Source organism: Nanorana parkeri, unplaced genomic scaffold (assembly GCF_000935625.1).
Source record: "Nanorana parkeri isolate BGI_ZX_2015 unplaced genomic scaffold, ASM93562v1 scaffold16, whole genome shotgun sequence".
Classification (NCBI taxonomy): Eukaryota; Metazoa; Chordata; class Amphibia; order Anura; family Dicroglossidae; genus Nanorana; species Nanorana parkeri.
In genome coordinates, this window is record NW_017306284.1 from 2,529,038 (window position 1) to 2,547,650 (window position 18,613).

At 42.7% G+C, this 18,613-nt stretch overlaps 1 protein-coding gene across 1 annotated transcript in view; it reads right to left on the reverse strand.

Moving 5' to 3' along the window:
- UBR5 (ubiquitin protein ligase E3 component n-recognin 5) overlaps nt 1–18,613 on the reverse strand; it is an 81,283-nt gene that overhangs the window by 54,675 nt on the left and 7,995 nt on the right. The window contains exons 2-10 of the mRNA XM_018559005.1: nt 9,742–9,786; nt 8,091–8,172; nt 7,928–8,004; nt 5,051–5,170; nt 4,523–4,712; nt 3,134–3,293; nt 2,747–2,896; nt 1,286–1,497; nt 76–192 (exon numbers count right to left, since the gene is read on the reverse strand). Of these exons, the coding sequence (XP_018414507.1) occupies nt 76–192; nt 1,286–1,497; nt 2,747–2,896; nt 3,134–3,293; nt 4,523–4,712; nt 5,051–5,170; nt 7,928–8,004; nt 8,091–8,172; nt 9,742–9,786 (1,153 nt within the window). The remainder of the gene's footprint in view (nt 1–75; nt 193–1,285; nt 1,498–2,746; nt 2,897–3,133; nt 3,294–4,522; nt 4,713–5,050; nt 5,171–7,927; nt 8,005–8,090; nt 8,173–9,741; nt 9,787–18,613) is intronic.

An 18,613-nucleotide genomic window follows, 5' to 3' on the forward strand; every position in this document is an offset into this window, starting at 1 on the left:
CATCATAAACAAGGTTTCTAGAAATAGTACATACTGAGAACACATGCCGATATGCTAGTGCAACACACAACATACCTGTGGGTTCCTGAAGGGCTCGGATTCTAACCACTTCCACTGGTAAAGCTCTCCTTTGCTGCTTACTGCAACTAGTTCAGAGTATAATGCCCCAATGGCAATGAATTTAGTTGCATCCTATATAAAAAATACAAAGCCTACAAATCAGTTTCTCTATAATAGCTTAGTTGATATGTTAATGGCACAGAAAATACTATATGAGCCTTTAACTAGAGCACACAGCAACTTATAGTAACTGAAAACAACTTGGCTTTGGCCCATCACAAATCACTACTCTTTTCACATGAATAAAAACTCCATCTGGTAACAAATTCTCCTGTACAAGCACCCTGTGGGAGTATGACCTCTAGTGAGAGATTCATAGTTTATAATCCTTGCTCTATACTGGAAAGGAATATGCTACAGCTGAGAATACGCTAACCAACTACAAGCCAAAAAAATTATTAAAGCGGAAGAAAGCTCATTAAAAAAATGCTAACAGGTAGGCTTTTAGTATGACAAGAGAGACTTTGTACACCCGAGCCACACATGTGTACAGTCTCTGCGCGATTCTATGCCGGCACAAGGTAACGCTCGTGCAAAATGCGCGAGAGTTACATCATTTTGGCCTGGCCAATCAAGATGGCTAAAGACTTCATACAAGGAAAACCAGGTGAAGATGGAAGCCTCCCCCAAGGATGGAAGCCCAGACATGGTAGTGCTGCAGGGGATTGCTTTGCTGGGCAAGGGTGCCATAATATGCAAGTATGCATATTATGATACACTCCCCTAAAATTGTGAATTTGCTGTGGCATTTTACTTCCACTTTAAGAAAATTTAAATACTTAAAGTTTACCATGTAAATCTACAACATTGCATAAAGTCAGACTCTAAAATAAAAATGCCCCTTTATATACTATGCAACACTGCCCTAAACTAAATTCTATCAGATATCTAAATCACTTCTATTATACTTTAATGCCAACAGTGTCACAATTTAAGGAGTCAGCAAAAATTTAGAAATGTCACCAGCACACCAATACTTTTAAGATAGCAAAAAGCTTCATTTATTGAAGTTTCTTGTCATATGACCAAACAAGCGCTTTCGGGACCGCGCAGGGTCCCTTCATCAGGCTTTAGCATTGACAATTTAAGGAGTGACACACAACTGGTATTCCTTAGAGTAAAGTCACTCTTCCCATCTATTTCATGCATACCAAGAGCAGATTACCTTTTCTGGCCACCACTGCAAGTCTTCTCCCAGTGACACTGGACTCAGTATTGGGGTGTTCTTCTTGTCCAAACTGGGCTCGCCTTCTTTACTTGTGGAGCCCCGTTCGTTATCAAATGAGGCCCCATCAAGCCACCGCCTCTCACGCAAGCGTAAAACTGATTCACGTTCACGCAACAGCTCAGAGTCTCTTTCTAAGGGAAGAAGGAGAACTGGTATGCAATTGGGTCACACCAGTGGGATAAAAGTAAGCCAATCTCTATTTAAGACCCTTCTTATCTAGCAGCAAGTAAAGCTTATGTATGCTCTACAGAAATTATCTCCACTGCTACCATTTCCAGGGTCAAACTAAAGCTTGAATTATGGGCTGTTTAGAAAGAGCATGGCTTAGTCCTAAATGGGATGTTTAATGTAAGGCTGAGTTATAAGTTATAATAAATTATAAAATCAGAACCCAAGAATATAGGCAGACTGATATACATGTAAAAAAAAACAAGTTAATGGACCAGTTACTTTACAAAAAAAAATAAAAATCTTTTTAGGTATATTGAGGGAACACAAACGTATGGTGGTGATGTTCTAAAATGTGACTGCAAAAGTGGAAATGCCCTTTACATAAAACAGTTTTTAATTGAAGACAGGATGGGAAAGGCATCAGACTGTCATCAATCTGTTTCTTTAATGTCAGACAAGAGGAGCAAGGTCTCCCCGCTGAAGTTTGTGCCCTTACAATGGCCATACTGAGAATTATCATCAGCTTGTTTTAGTCACATTAGACTAAAAATCGACTATGAGAAGTTTGAAATCACAAAGATGGCAGAAGATGGCAGAAGATGTGATGTGGGGGCTCGAGCCTAAAATTCTCACCATAAGATTAAAAGGTAATTGAAACACTCAAAGTCTAATTAGATGAATTTGGCCATTAGCAAGTCTTATGCTACATTGGTAACTTGTGAAGATGTAAATTGTGATTTAGAAAAAAAAAAATAAACCAACATTCTGTAGCTTGTTTTTGGCCAGAAGCATCAATTTGACCATTGCTCCAATATCCCAACATCTGCAGCTCCCAACATCAAAGTATAAAAAATCTGCCATTGTGTAGAACCTCAAAAAAAATTTGTTAACTGCTTCTGGAGTCATGATGCACCAGTTGTGCAATTCTGATTAAAAAAGCATTAATGGAATCAGAAGACTTGCACATCCACCTTTCGTAAACTAGGCGATTGCATCTGTACACGCAGAAATAAGTCATCTGCATGAGGCTACATTTCTGAGATTAAACACCTGCAGTTCTTACAAGCAATGAACACTTTTGGTATAACTGGTCCATTAAATAGTTCTGGGGCTACGGTCGTGTTCCACTCTTACTTCTATGCACCAGGTCACCCATATAACAAGGGAATGCTACAGTCCAGAAAAATAACACGGCTAATTTCTAAGAAGACAAAGGCACAGAATTACCTCTAGATGAGCCTATCCTGGAAAGTGAAGAGCGCCGAAAGGATGGATAACCAAAGTAGCTAATATCTTCTGAAAACATAGCATCAGCATCAATTATGACACTTGGGTGAGCAGAATGAATGTCAGCATCCAGCAGTGACATAAGATCCTCTATAAACACAAGGATCACAAGCCGTCAATAAGCACAACATGAAAACAGAATGCCATGATATATTACACTACAGTCATGAACATCCTCCATCTGAGCGCACACAAGCATAAAACGTGTGAACAGAAGGAGGTTTGTTTCTTCTGGTTAAGCTGCCTATGCGAAAATTAAAACTATGCTTCCAGAAATAAGACCACCTCTTGTGGTACAGCACTTGGGCCAAGCTATCCAGCACTAACCTCCAGGTAGGTAGGATTCACTGGCAGTGTCATCTCCATCATCTCCGTCCTCGTCATCTCGACTCAGGAGATTATTTACAGCCAAATTAACGTCAAGGTTTGTTCTCTGGAGTTCTCGAATTATCACACTTCTAGACTTTCCTTGGAGGACAACTTGCGCCTGTAAGAGACAGACAGAGATTCAGGAAGGCCCAAGGCCAGAATTATAATCACTTAAAATATGACAAATAATGTGTAGAAAAAACAAAACAAAGGGCACTGCTCAGAGGAACGCTGCAGGTGCTTCATATGTACATCAAGCCAGCAATGAATAAAGCATACAGCATTCTATATAAAGGATTTTACATGGCTTAGGAAACAAGTGCTAAAATACCAAGACCAAAAGGTAAACGAAATAAAAAGATACACTGTCCTCCTATGAGCCGGACTAACATCCTATAAGCGTGCAGTGGAAAAAAAAACAATATTCTTGCCGCGGGTAGTCCCCAATGCTACCGTAAAATCAAACCACGCACATACATTTAAACACTACACCACCAATGCAGGGCAAGCAAATAACACTAGTTAAATCTGACATGTGGGTTTGCAGAGCAGTTTTGGACTATACAGTGGTGTTGGGATCCTTAACATATGCTGGACTTCCCATAATAAACTCAGGAGTTAGATCTTTAACAAAAATGTATCTTAATTTGTGCATCACTTGGCTGTACATCTGCAAATCATCTCTGAATTGGTCCTGACACAGTCACCCTCTAGAAGGAAGGACAATTTTTGCCCTCATGGTCCCTGCGCATGTTAAGTAGCCACCACTCCAAGCTCGCTCTTGTGATGGACTACAATCTCAATACAAATTAGTAAACTAAATGTGACACTGCAGTCCATCACAGGAGTGAGCTCAGAGCGGTGGCTACCTTACACCACACACATGGACCATGCCAAACAACCACCCCCCAGAAGGGACAGTGTCAGTACAAGTAAAGAGAAGATTTGAGGATCTACAGCTAAAGTGTATTGAGATTGTACTCCATCACAGAAGCGAGCTTGGAGCGGTGACTACTTTACAAGACACACAGGGACGGTGGCTGTGTCAGCACCAATTCAGAGATGATTTTAGGATCTACAGCCGAGTGATACACAAATAAACTAGCTTTGTTAAATAGTTAAAAGGTATTTGAATACATTAAGGTTTAACTCCTAATCAATTTAAAGTGCAAAGCATGAAAAAGCTAAAAAAAAATTCTTAACCTTGCGGCCAATTGTTTAGTAGCTAAAGGAACTTCAAATTGGATTTATGCTAACAGAGCTGCAACCCATCAGCGAATCTGTAGGAGTGCACAAAAAAAAATCCAAAACAGTACATGCATACCAAAGAAAAAGAAATGTGAATACCTGTGATATAAGTTCTTCTGGTATCACTGAAGCTGGAATCACAGGCTGTGGTTGACTACCCAGGAGACCAGAGCCCCTGTCTCGTCCGGTGCGAATGACACGCGTTTGTCTCCGAGAGTCGCGAGCCCCAGCTGACGAGCGACCAGAAGATCCACCACCGCTTCCACCTACTCCAGAGCTCCATCGACTGCTAGCAAAATGGATGCAAAGAAGGTATAAGTTAGCAGCACAGTGCTAAAATTATATGAAGACGATCTTGTACAGTTTCAGATTTCAAACAAGAACAAAAGCTTCAATGTGAAACAATATCACTCTTTATCAAGAAACAAGCAAAACAGAAATGACATTTTGGAGATCCATTCATAAGAGTATCCATCTGCAGATATAGAATGGGTAAGCCAGTTGTGACTCACACTTGCCCACAGCTGTAAATGTTCAGGGCGTCTCTCAATACTCCTCTGTATATACTGTAGATTGAAGTTTACTTGGAATGAAAACATCTTCAGCCTTATCCCTATTAGAACTTACCCAAGGGTGTTGCCTGCCAGTCTGCCCAGAGTCTCAGAACCAGACAAAAACCAGGGAGAGTCACTAGTCCTGCCTGGCCTGGATGTCCTTCCTGCCCCTGAGCCACTGTTCAACTTTGAACTGAAAACAAAAGAGGGCATATCAGTCAAAAAAATGTAAAGGAATAAAGAAAGCCACCACCATCTGGGTTGTAAAGTAAAGCCTGGACCACCAGGTACAAATGCTCAAGGACTTAGTCTGGCAACATACAAGCCAAAGCAACACCCTTGGGATCTTTGTGGGGACAGTTTCCTAATTATCACACTAAAGACACAGCTACTCACTAAACTGAGGATACATGTGCTGCTTGTAAGAGCCGAGTATAATACAAAGACCTGCACTAATTGGGTGTTCTGGGTAAATATTCTTTGTAAAGAGTCCCAAGACTGAGGAGTGATGTTGCTATTAAGTCCAAGTTACAAAGTCTGCAATATAATTTACAGCAGTTTTCCCAATATATTGGCGAACCACCTACAACCAAATCTAAGTGCACTCTGTAGTTCTATTGTTTGCAACGTTGACAGGGATCTTTATGAAATATATAAAGTATAACTGTAATTTTGCTTATAATGTAATGCAACTACAAATACCCTATCAACTCTGCCCTAAAACTTGCCCCCACACAAAATGTACACATAGCTGGATTGGTCAGCTGCAGCCATCGTTGATGCCTGCACAGTAGGACCTCATAGGATTCTATGGGGTTGTCTCCCAAGAAGCTCTTGTTTTGAGAGATGACCCCACAGAAGTCTGAAAAGGTGCGGCCAGGAAAAAAGATTTCATCCAGAAGCACTGAAGGTTACCATGAACCACAGTTGCCCAATCCATTAAAGTATTTTCGGAAAAGGGGAGTTCGTTTAGGCCAAGGAGCAAAAGGATAACTGTACTTTCCAGTAACTTGTACTGTACAGTAATCCTTTAGGAAGATAAAGTGTAAAATACAAGAGTGAACCCGTTACCATAAAGACCTTTATAAGACTATGTCAGTTTTTGATGGTTAAAAAAGAAACTTCCCACATAAGCAGAGTATCAAGAAGGAAGCTGTGCAGATATTACAGCAGTTGGTGGTTAGGTGTTAATGCAAGCCAGGACTTGATCAGGTTCTAAAAAGTAGCAGAACTGACACCTGAACCTCAAATCATTAAAACATTGCAAATATTACCTATACTGAAAGGGCGATTGATTTTGTTTTAATATTCCCCTTAATCACTTAAAGGAGAACTATGAGGCGAGTGATTTCCACGAATCCGCATAGAGCCGACCTGTGACAAAGAAACGGTCACAGAAGTTCCCCCCCCCCCCCTCCCCTGCCTCTAGATAGACAGAGCCAGTTGTCACTCACGCAGCTGGGTGGATGCAGACAGTATTGTCGGGATCCGTCCCGGATGCGGCGCTCTTAGTATGTCGCGGGTAATAGCTCGCTATATACTGAACTTTGGGTCACGGGAGGAGGTTAGTATATGTCCTCCCGTGATCCTAAAAAGAGAACTATGGGGAAAAACACTTACCTCATAGTTCTCTTTAACTAATCCATTTTAAATAACTAGAAAGAGCTGACATCTAATCCATTCTTTAAAAAAAAAAAAAATCGGCCAAAAGGTCACACATTAAATATATACTTTCTTAAAGGACATAAATGTTAAAATGTGTCTAAAAAGGGAAAAATGCATTCTCACAAAAGGGAATTATGGCAACAACCACTTACATATATACCAATTCCTCATTCCCATTTCAAGGAGAGGTATATTGTACAGATGCAGGTTATACAGATCAGAATACACTATGTAGTGTGGTGTTATTATAGACTATTCACAGAAACACGTGAACATTTTATCCACCAAAGGATTTATAATGCTGTTCAGCTAAAATCTTTCTACATGCTCGAAGATCGCCTCTCTCAACCAGGGGACTATGGCACTCTGAGGAGCCTAGAAATTGCCATGCCTTTCCATAGTGCAGACACACTTCTGATGTGAAGGGGGTCCTGAACTTTGAAAGAGAGGGGGGCACCGATATGAAAGGAGGGGCTACTGAGGGAAACCGGTTGTGTTTTTGCAAAGGGTCACCCCTTATCTGGGATAAGAGTCTGATATAGAATTGAGGGGCTACATTTCGATTTTTTTTACATTTTTGCACATCCTTAAAAAGGAGCCATGACTAAAAAATAAACACAGGGTATTCTTGTGCAAAAGCATGCACGTTTTTTGGGCTCTTCTGTGCAATAAAATGCTTAAAACTAGGGATGCATCAATACCGGTTTTTCGGTATTGAGTACCGATATTTTGCTTTTCAGTACTCGCTGATACCGACTACAGATAGATGCTGCCGCTGGCAAGCAGCCGGCTTCCCGGGCAATCTGAAGCTGGCTCCATGTTGTTTGGCCGGCTTGATTGGCTGGGTAGCCGGGCGGCGAGTAATGACATGCCTCCCAGCTTCCTGATTGGCCAGGAAGCCTGCTCGACGCTGACTGGCTGGAAAGATAGTTTTCCAGCCAATCCGCATCGAACTTGCTGTTCGGCTGGCTCATTGCCAATTGGCCGGGAAGCCAGTCCCATGCCGATTTGCCGGGAAGTCAGTCAGGAAGCCGGGAGTGGTCATAGCTCACCGCCCAGCTTCCTGATCGTACGAGAAGCTGGCTCTATGTTCCCCTACGGCACTGCCGGTCAGAGGAACACTACTATGACGACTTCTCCGCCAACAGCCTGTGTTGACTCCTGTGGTAAATGGCAGCTGTCATAGCAATGGACAGGATGACAGATTTCAAGACTTCTGTTATCCCATGCACAGAGGCTCTTAAATCAAAACACAAATGTCATCTGCTTTTTAATTTAATCTTACCCATCATTATTCTCTGGTTTACTCAATTCAAGTCTGTCTGGCTGGACCAGGAAGCCAATTCTGCAAACTCTTCCATCCTAATAAGAAATAAAGCATGAAAAACAAAAGTGTCTGTGGTACTTAAACAGATGAAAGCAGAAACAAAAACACACTGGCAGGGTACCTCCAAGAGGAAAGCAGCATGATTCGGTCCAACCACACACTGTTTTATAGTCGTCTGCTCCAGTACATTCAATGGGGGGTGACTAGAGGAAAGAAATATAAAACCATATCCGAATTTAAAAAAAGCAAAAAGCATGAGCATGTAAATTTCAGTTGTGCCGTTCTATACCTCCAGGAAAGCTCCCAGATGAAGACACAAGCTGAACGACACAAGAAGGTCATTCACTCTGTGCAAATCCGAGACCTCCTATACAAGTCAGTACACTAGGAGCCTAGCCCATGCATGTCTTAAAACAGAACTCCAGGGAAAATGTCTTAACCCTTGCGGTGGAGCTACCCCCAGCACTGCAAGGGTTAAGTGTCCATTTTTGTTTAGGTTCAAAAATAAAGCTATACTCACCCAATACTCCGAACCAGCTTGCTCTTGGACCGGTCCCTTCTGCCTGTCTCCTCCTGCGCTGCAGTGAGGATATATCCCTCGGTGTCCTCATGTCCACAGTGTATAGAATGTGATGACTCTGGGACCTTCGACCACTGCAGCAGAGGGGGAGCGAGGCGGAAGGGACCACACTAAGGGCAAGCCGGATCGGAGAATTGGGCGAGTATACTCAGTTATTTTTAAACCTAGACAAAAATAAGCAGCCTTCATTGATGGTCACTGCTGAATAGAACAGTTATGGTAAATGAGTGAACTGAGCCCATATTGCCTACATAACCTTCTCCTTAAAACTAAAATGCAGGCTAAACAAATTGTTTAAAAACAAGAGGTGTATGTATTCTTACTAAACTCTTGGTGTCCCTTGTGCATTTCCTCCAGGCCAGTAACATAATCCAGAATTCAAGAACTCCTCCATTTTACCTGTGAAGGAGCTTCCTGTAATAAAGACCGGTCACTGCTGCTCTCCCTCCTTGTGCAGGGTGACTGGTCTTGTATCCGTCCCTCCTGTAGCTTTTGGCAGGCAGCCTGTGATAGGTGGACCTACTGGATCTCTCCCTCACTCTGCTTACGCTATATGCAGTATAGAATTATTCCACTGCTACCATTACAAAATGCTGACTTTGCAAAGATATTTGGTACACAAAAAGTAGATTTACACCCCTTTGGGGCTACTGAGAAACCCCAAAGGGGCCTGGAGTTCAGCTTTAGGCAGCACTGGAATAGAAAGATATCCAGGCTTTCCTACAGTGTTAAGCAATAGTCAAACATTGTTTATAAAGCAGAACTCTGGGCAAAACTTAACCCTTGCAGTGGGGCTACCCCCACACTGCAAGGGTTAACTGCTCAATTTTTGTCTGGGTGCTAAAATAAAAAATACTCACCTGAACTGCCGAGCCGGCTCCCTGCTTCTCCGGTCTCGGAACCATGTCTCCTCTTATGCTGCGGCATTGGAATGTTGCTCAGCATCCCCACATCTATACACAGTGTATACAACGTGATGATTTACAGAACCTTAGACCGCTGCAGAGGAGGGGGCAGAGAGGCTGGAAGGACTGGTCCAAGAACATGCCGACGCCACGGTTCAAGTGGCATAGACAAAAAAAAAAACAAGCAGTTAACCCTTTCGGTGCAGGAGTAGCCCCACAGCAAGAGTTAATAAAAGTTTTGCCCGGAGATCTTTAATATTTCATATCAATGAAATTACTTCACTTACCTGCTTAAGTTATATTTATTGAGCTTCTCAGAAACTTCTCTTAACCTGTAAAAGAAAACAGAACTGATCACTTATGTAAAAACTGAACCAAATTTATTAAAGACAGACTTGAGATCTAAAAGCTCATAGGCCCTTTGTGATGGCGGCTGTTTGCAGTGCCCACGTCAGCTCCGTTAACCTTCACCAGCCATCGCTCTGCAGTGTCCATATAAAAACAGCAGGCACACTGTCCATGGAAATATCCAAAAGCTTCAGATAGCTCCACTCCACGTCTTTCAAAAGGAGGAACCAGAGGGCGAGGAAAGATCAGGACACTGCCAGCACCGGCCTTCACAAATCACACATGTTCAGTGAAATCTAAATTCCACTAAAGGTGGTTCTGGAACCCCCAAACATTAATACACCACATTGGAAAACCCCTTACTTTGACATTAAGCGCATGCTATGCAGTTTCGGATGAAAAGAACAGGATGTTAAAAATGTCTTGGAGGTCATTTTACTGGGAGGGAGACAGTACCGAGGCATCTTCCTCTATCAGTTATCTGGAAATACGGCAAGGTGCATCGGCTAATGCAATGACCAATGATCGCGGAACATGAATGGAAAAGAGAATGGAAAAACAAGGCTCAGGAGGGACTAGAGAAGCAAATCTTATGGAAAGGGAATTTTCAGCTGTGCTCTGTAGAAACTGTCACACTTCTGCGAGCACCTCCACTATGATTCTTGGACGGCCTTCCATGAGAATGAAAGGATAGCTATCCTGAGAAACATGGGGGCTGCAATCGTCATACAATTACTTGGATTGGAGCCAAGTGTTTAAAATAAGCAGCGAGGCAACTAACATTATCAGAAGGTGATCAGCAATAGCAGGAGCCCTCAACCACTAGGAAAGGTTTGCTTTCTGTTCTTGAGTGTGGGGGCCATCAGGCCTAAAGCTGAACCATGGGGAGAAACAAACATTTAAACAGGTCATATCTTTACTTAAGTGCCCGTTCACACCACATCCAGATCATTTGCAGACCCAAAATGCATCCTAATGTATCCCTATGCTATTTCTGGCCTCTGTTCACACCAGCGCAGTCTGTTCCAGACCAGAAAAATACTGCAGGTCTCATTTTGTCTGGTATGGAATGCATGGAAACGCACTTAAAAGCCAATTTTAAGTTCTTAAAAAGAAAAAAAAAAAAACAGCTCCGGAACGTGGCAAACGCAATTCACTGCGTTCCAGATCTGGTCCCGAAAATGGCGTGAACCTGGCCTTAAGCAATCTCTTGTTGTCTTTCAGTGCTGCCATCACCCCACTGTGAAATCACATCATGATTCCTACATAGTAAGAGGTCATTCCCGTTTATTCCATGTTCATAAGACCAATGGCCACTAGAACATTCTCCTCCTGCCCTCCAGTCTTGTAACACCCTTGTGTAGTTCATTTACAAGTGAGCTGCATGTAATTATGTTACCGCTTACTGTAGTGGGAGGACCCAGGAGTCTGACCACTTACATGCCGACCTTTGACAGGCCAGAAAACTCGTGGTCTGTCCTGCCCCACCAATACCTTCATACTTGACTGACCCGCCCACAATCCTGCCCATTGGGAACCACAATTCCCACTGCGTTTTGTTCAAGCTGCGCCACACAGTGAGCTGAAGTGACGCCACTTGTTTGATCCCTCCTCTGGGTGCTCGAGTATGGCAGTGCTGCATGAATGAAACGGATGTTACTCATGAAAAAAGGTATTTATCTGAACAACTAGGAAGGTAAAAAAAAAAAAAAAAATTCCGTTAAAATTACAGATAAAGTTATTTCTAGGAATCTTCCAGAACAGCAAAATGAAAAGTAGCCTTGCTGTCCTGGAACAGGATTGGGGAAATTCCCCTTCAGACTTACAGGTAACGATATTTCTTAGAATCTTCCAGGACAGCAAGCCTAATTCTCCGATTGCTGTCCTGGAAGATTATTGGGGGAAAACACATTTGTAATGTCATGAGTAGCAGGGAGTGATGGTCAAATTCATTACAAACCCAGAATAATTATGGCTCTAGAGAATTGTAGTGTGGAGGTGGGCTATCAAAGCGGCACATAGTTATGGCTAGGGTCAGGAATATCTACCGAGGCTGAGAAAGCTGGGTGTCTGATGTCCTGTAGTGATGGATTCTCTAAGATGAGCTACAGAGGCCAGTGGGGTACTTCCTATCCATCAGATGGAAGTGGGGCCTGTAAGAGACCCAAGTGCCATTATGCCACCCACTGGAAAGGGGAGTATTGATCTGCTCTTGGAGGTTCCCTTCAGTTTTAGTTCCTTGGATAAACGGACGGTCATGGAACCACCATTTCTGGTACTCTTTAAAATGCTAGTTGCCTGGGTGTATCTGGCTCCAAAACTTTTGAGTCACAGACCCAGAATATGTATGCTGCAAATGTGTCTCAATTCTTTTTGGCTATACTTGTTCCAGGTCAGAGACTGTGGAGGCCAAAGCATCACAGTCAAAGAACTAACATTCCCAAAAGCAAAAAGGTCTTTGGAAGAGTGGAGGGGCCGGTTAGGGTGATACTTAGAGACAAGGTTTGAGATATAGCCGGGGCTATATGGCTTTGCATGTGCTTAATATTTTGAATTGTATCCTTTGGGCTATTGGAAGCCAGTGCAGGGATTGGCAGAGGGGGGTTGCAGACACTGAGCGGTTGGTTAGGTAAATGAGTCTAGCAGCAGCATTCATGATAGATTGAAAGAGGGGGATAGTCTGTGTAGAGGTAAGCCAATGAGGAGGGAGTTGCAATAGTCAAGACAAGAGATAAGAAGTGATTGGAAGTCTGTCATTTTCAGTGTTCCTAAACTGTAAGACACAAAACAGTTTCTACCAACCTCACTGCCAAATGCAATCTAACAGCCAAAATAAACTGTAGCATGATACTGAGCTTAGAAAAGATTAGAAATGGTGAGCCCCCAGCAGAGATTTATCTATTATGCGGCAGATACATCATAATAAATAGTTGTGCAACACCAAGCTGCAACTAGCCCCAAGTCGTGATGTTCTCTTGAATGCTTTTAGCAGAATAGAGCAAAAACAAGTTTACCACCTTCGCCGGAATACCCACCATTAGACTGAGCTGCCATAACTAGGGGGGTCTCACTCCCACCTACTGATTTTTTAACAAACATTAAAGTGACATTAAACCCTCAGATTTGTTAACATAAAATACTGTAATGTGTGCCTTACTGTAATCCATGGTTGTTTCCCTTCTCTTTGCTGCTCTTCCTTTTAAATCTGTATCTGTTCTCATGCTGGGCAGAACTTCTGTTTTGCAGCAGACTGCCTTGTCTCAGGAATGGATACACGGTGTCTGTGTGTAGGTTTCTATAGACTTGTAACCTGAGCCAGCACTACAGAAAGAGGCCCTGAGCTGAAAAGGGAAGTTCTCCCCAAGCATGAGAAGACATGAGGATTTAAAAGTAAGAGCAGCAAAGAGAAGGGAAACAACCATGGATTACAGTAAGGCACACATTACAGTATTGGTTTATGTTAAAAAATCTGAGGGTTTAATGTCACTTTAAAGGAACCTGTCACTGACACAAAACAAAAAGCCAATAGTTATAAAGTGCAGGAACCCAGAGTCTTGAGTACTCTCTAATTTCACCCATCTGAAGACCAGCGTTCCCCAACTCCTGTGCCTGCTAGCGGGCAGTAACACAGTAATTCGATTTCTTGCCCCAGAACTAGTATATTCCACTGCAGTCCAACTCAAAGGCAATTTCTGACTAGAGCTGCAGCTAACGATTATTTTCAAAATCGATTAGTTGGACGATTATTAAGTTCGATTAATCGGTTAATCGGATAAAAAAATTAAATACATTTAAAAAAATGGCTCCAGTGATGGACTACTAGTCTGTATTGAGATTGTAGTCCATCACAGAAGCAAGCTTGGAGCGGTGGAAGTAAAGAAAAGGAAAAAAAAAGTGTGGTGTGCAATATAGTGAAATGAAAAGTGTAAAATTATACAGCAATTAATGTAGAATGGCACCGCCTATTAAGGACTACAAAACCCAGCAATAGTACATTATACAGCACAATGCAGAATACCACCAGCTATAGAGGAGTACAACAAATCCCAGCAATAGTACATTATATCTGGTGGTATTCTGCATTGTGCTGTATAATGTACTATTGCTGGGTGTTGTAGTCCTCTATAGCTAGTGGTATTCTGCATTGCGCTGTATAATGTATTATTGCTGGGATTTGTTGTACTCGTCTATAGCTGGTGGTATTCCGCATTGCGCTGTATAATATATTATTCCTTGATTTGTAGTCCTCCATACAGCGCAATGCAGAATACCACCAGCTACAAAGGAATACAACAAATCCCAGCAATACATTATACATACAGTGTACAATGTATTGCTGGGATTTGTATTCCTCTATAGCTGATCTAATATACATCACAATGTACCATCAGGTATAGAGGAATACAAATCCCAGCAATACATTATAGAGCACCATGTGTGGGAAAGTGCAGGCTTACCTGAGCAGTCTTCCAGCAACTTGTTTCTGAGATCGGGCCTATTGTCATTCCCTCACGCCTGCTCCTCCTTACTTCTTCTCCCCGCGCACCTGTGCCGATCGTGGATTTGGGCGAGCACTGAGCGTGAGGCGGGAGGAGGTGTGGATGCGGGCGGGCCTGGCAGCGGCGAGCGTGAGGTGGGGAGGAGGTGCGGCGTGCAGCGTGTGTGGAGCCGTGAACAGGGCCAACCAATCGGAAGCCGATTAATCGATTATTGAAAAAGTTAACAACTTTTTCAATAATCGATTATAATCGATTATGTCGATTAGTTGTTGCAGCCCTATTTCTGACCACGTCCATCACAGCAAATCAGATATGAATCAGAGGAACGCCTGAAAGCAGGGTTTGTTTTTTCTAACCATGGTCTTAAAAATGAACTGCTGTTGAGAGAAATAACCAGCTCCCTCCCTGTGGGAAATACTTTCAGAGGCTCGAGTGGCGACATACAAGATTCCGACGCAGGATAGACTACTGCATGCTTTCTCAGGATCAGGGACTCTGTTTTGCACCCTCAGTAGGTTTCTCAGCCCAGGTAAGAATTTGGGCAGTGATAGCTGGACATCAAAAAGGTGATTAGAGGTACACGGAGCTGCAATTTAATGAAACCCTCAAGTTTGCCTGCAAAGGTTGAGCTTGACCTTATGTCTCCTATTACTCAAACAGGCTGCCCATCACAGTAAGGACACGTTCACACCATTGTCTTCTGTGTGATTAACGCACACTACCGCGCATTAGTGCGACAGGTGCTTCGCATTGCCATTTGAATGGCACCCAAACACCTCCTGACCAAAACACAGTCTGTTGCAGTGTGGTTGAAAAAAGTAGTGCATGCACTATGTATGTCAACCACAGCACAGCGGGCGTGCATTTGGGGTGACGTGCAATAGAACCAAACAAAAAACAAGGAAATGAATAAAAGTGATGAACAGGAAGCAGGAATATTGCAATTCTGCTGCAAACATGCGAGCTGGTGACAATGAGGTGAATTTATCAAAACTGGAGCAGACAAAATCTGGAGCAGTTGCCCATGGCAACCAATCAGCATCTCTCTTCAGTTTGCTCAGGTAGGATTGGAAAACTAGACAGAGAAGCTGATTGGTTGCAGTCCAAATCTGCTCCAGTTTTGATAATCCCCTCCAATGTATGCAAGCGCAGTGTATCTCGCAGGGCTCTAACTGGGGCACAAGGAAGTGGAGTAGAGAGGCAAAGCATCTGTGACGGAGGGAGGGGGATATCAAGCGGATCTATTACGGTACATAGCAAAGTGTCAGGTTTACAGTTACAGCCTTGAAATCAAAATAGACAATTTATTCCCTATACATTATGATCAGGTTTTAGAAGCTATAATGTGTTTTTATTAATTATACTTAAACCAGAACGCTAGGCAACTGCTAAATACACATTTCAAATACAAATGTGGTTACCAACTACTAAAGGGTTTCCAATCTCATCACTTATACTCCTTTGTGACATGATGTATGACAGATGACACTTATTTCCAGGATGAGCAAAACAGCTTTCTATATCACCTCCAGCCTGTTCACCGGGCTATGAATCGGCATCATCAACTCTGTTTAGTTAGCAGACGATCCAGCGAAAGCTGAACCAGAAGTAGTTGAGTGATCCTTCAGAATAGGCAGATTGGCAGGGAGTGGAAATCACATGATCCGTGAGCAGTCCTATGGCCCGGATAACAGCAAACATGCATGTTAGCTTTGTATTTAGATAGTTACCTAGCCAGTGGTGTACACAACAAACTTCACTGAACTACACAAGGCCTGCTGTAGTACCCGGTCCTTCTGTCCATTCCCTTCCCTCACACCCCCAAAATTCCTGACCGTCATAATACAGCAGCTATAGAAGCTGTTGCCAAACAAAATGAGACTAAAGCTGCCCATACACCTTACAACCTTTCGTTGTGCGATGGTTGTAAGGGGATTTAATTTTGTACGACCTGCCCATCTTGCACAGGCAGATCGTACTTGCGATCATCCCCGCTGAGGGGGAGGGCTTGCAGATGATTGCAATGCTGAGCGGGCAGTTTGTGCCTGCGCAGCTTGGCCTGTGGGGCTTTCGTCTTGCGATCGCGCTACCAACCAGCCAGAAATCATACGATTTTCCGTGGGTTTTCTAGCGCGCTCGCAAGACGAAATTTGTGCGACCTTACAGTATGTGAAGTCGCACGCTGCCCATACACCTTACGATTAGCATATGATCGCGGGATCACCCGCGTATATCGTACGATAATCGTAAGGTGTATGGACAGCTTAAGACCCTTTCCAATCAGATACACCTGGCAGTCTTTCAGGCCGACATGATTGGAAGTCTAATGTTAGTCTATGGGCGTCCGTTTCCATCCGGTTACCCCAGATGAAACAGACACATTAGAGACCCCTTTCACCGGATCGGAAGTAATCGGTTGTAAACACTCTTCTGTTTAGATTTGGCTGCCCATAGAGTAACATGGGTTTGGTAATGTCAGTTTTTTTCCACCATCGTGGGTAAAAACTGCACAGACACGGATGTCACAACAGAGCACGGATCACCTCCTGATCGGACACTGTGAAAGGCCCAAAGCCTGGTTCACACAGGGCGTTTAGTGTGTGTGTGTGTGTGTGTGTGTGTGTGTGTGTGTGTGTGTGTGTGTGTGTGTGTGTGTGTGTGTGTGTGTGTGTGTGTGTGTGTCCCATTCATGTCTATGGCCCTGTTCACATCTGAGTGCTTTGTCGCAATAAGCCAAACGCCTGTCGCTGGAAAAAGTACATGAGCTTTTCTTTTGTGGCATATTACAGCTCGTTTTGGCCCCATAGACTCAATAGGAAATGTGCGTTTGCTGTGCTTTTACACTCGTTTCATGTGCATTTGCTCAATATAATCAATGAGCTACAATCCGCTCACAAAAACGCGCAATTTGATTTATGAACATTAAAAAAAAAGCCGCAAAAACGTCCTAAGGCCCCGTTCACATTGAGCCATTTATCGCGCGGTAATTCCCGCAATATCGCGGCAATTTACCGCGCAATATCGCTCTCCAATGCAAGGCAATGGGGCAAAGGGTCCTGCTGTCGCGGGTCGTGCGTCGCTAAAGCAGGACCCTTTTTGGAGTGGATTTTTGCCGCAATTCCATTCTTTGCAATGCATTTGCGCTATATCGCGCAAAATGCAAATCACACGACAAACGCGCGATTTGCAAATCGCGCAGTGTGAATGGGGCCTAAGTGTGAGCCCAGCCTTACACTGCATCTGCATATGAGCTCAGTAAGGCGTCACTCAGACATGCGACGGGGGAATCTAATGACGCTGACAACTGCAAAATGTTTATATGCAGGGGCGATTGCCCGAAAGTAAATTACAGCATGTCCCATTACATGAGTTTGCATGAGTCTCATAGAACAGCCTGACAAAGAAAAAACAACTAGTTTTTTTTGTATTTTTTTTATATATACACAATGTTTCTATATGAACACTTTCCTTTCTTTGATTTTCCTGGTTTTTTGTTGTTGTTTATGACTAATTTTTAACTGTCAATATTTAAACTTTTTGTAGCTTTCTTTTAGAGCCATGTTAAAAAAAAAAAAAAAAACCCTGAAAATAAAGCCCTTTAAATTTCTAATAAGCCACAATGCACGGTACTAAAAGCATTGTTTTGTCGTCATTTGAAATAGGACAAATTATATAATAAACTCTCTCATCTACAGCTTTAAATGCAAATCAAAGTACATAAAAGTGCATTTTTTAGGTTTATGATTTTCTATGGATTGCATGAAAAAATAAAATCATCTTTGCAAGACAATATCTCCTACAGAAAGCCTTCTTTGCCCTAAAAAAGGTGGCTGCCCATAAACTAAGTTTTCTATGTATGGCTTTGTCCTCTTATGGGAATTACAAAGTTCTTGCCAACTAAACAGTCTGCATCATTAATGTAGAGATTGCTCTCTGGTCTATAGGGGGGTGCACAGGGGTGAGAACTGGCTAGAGCTCCACTTTTATATGATCACTTTATTCTGGGCTGTCTCACATTGTTGCAGAAGATGATTCGGATTATTTCGATGTGTAAGATTCCCCCTCTAGTGGCACTTTGTATACAAAGCAGAATTGTTCAGCCTCCCTGATTAAACGTCGATAAAAACCTCCGCCATGACACAAGTACATTAGTTAAAGTCAAGCAGACATGTATGTTCATTGCATTACCTGCCAAATAATCTGCAATGCAAATTGTAATGCTTTTTAAACTTAAAAAAAATGTACCTTTGGGACCAGGTTTCATGTTAAACTGATGTAACATGAAACATGGTCACATTGCAAACCCCCCCCC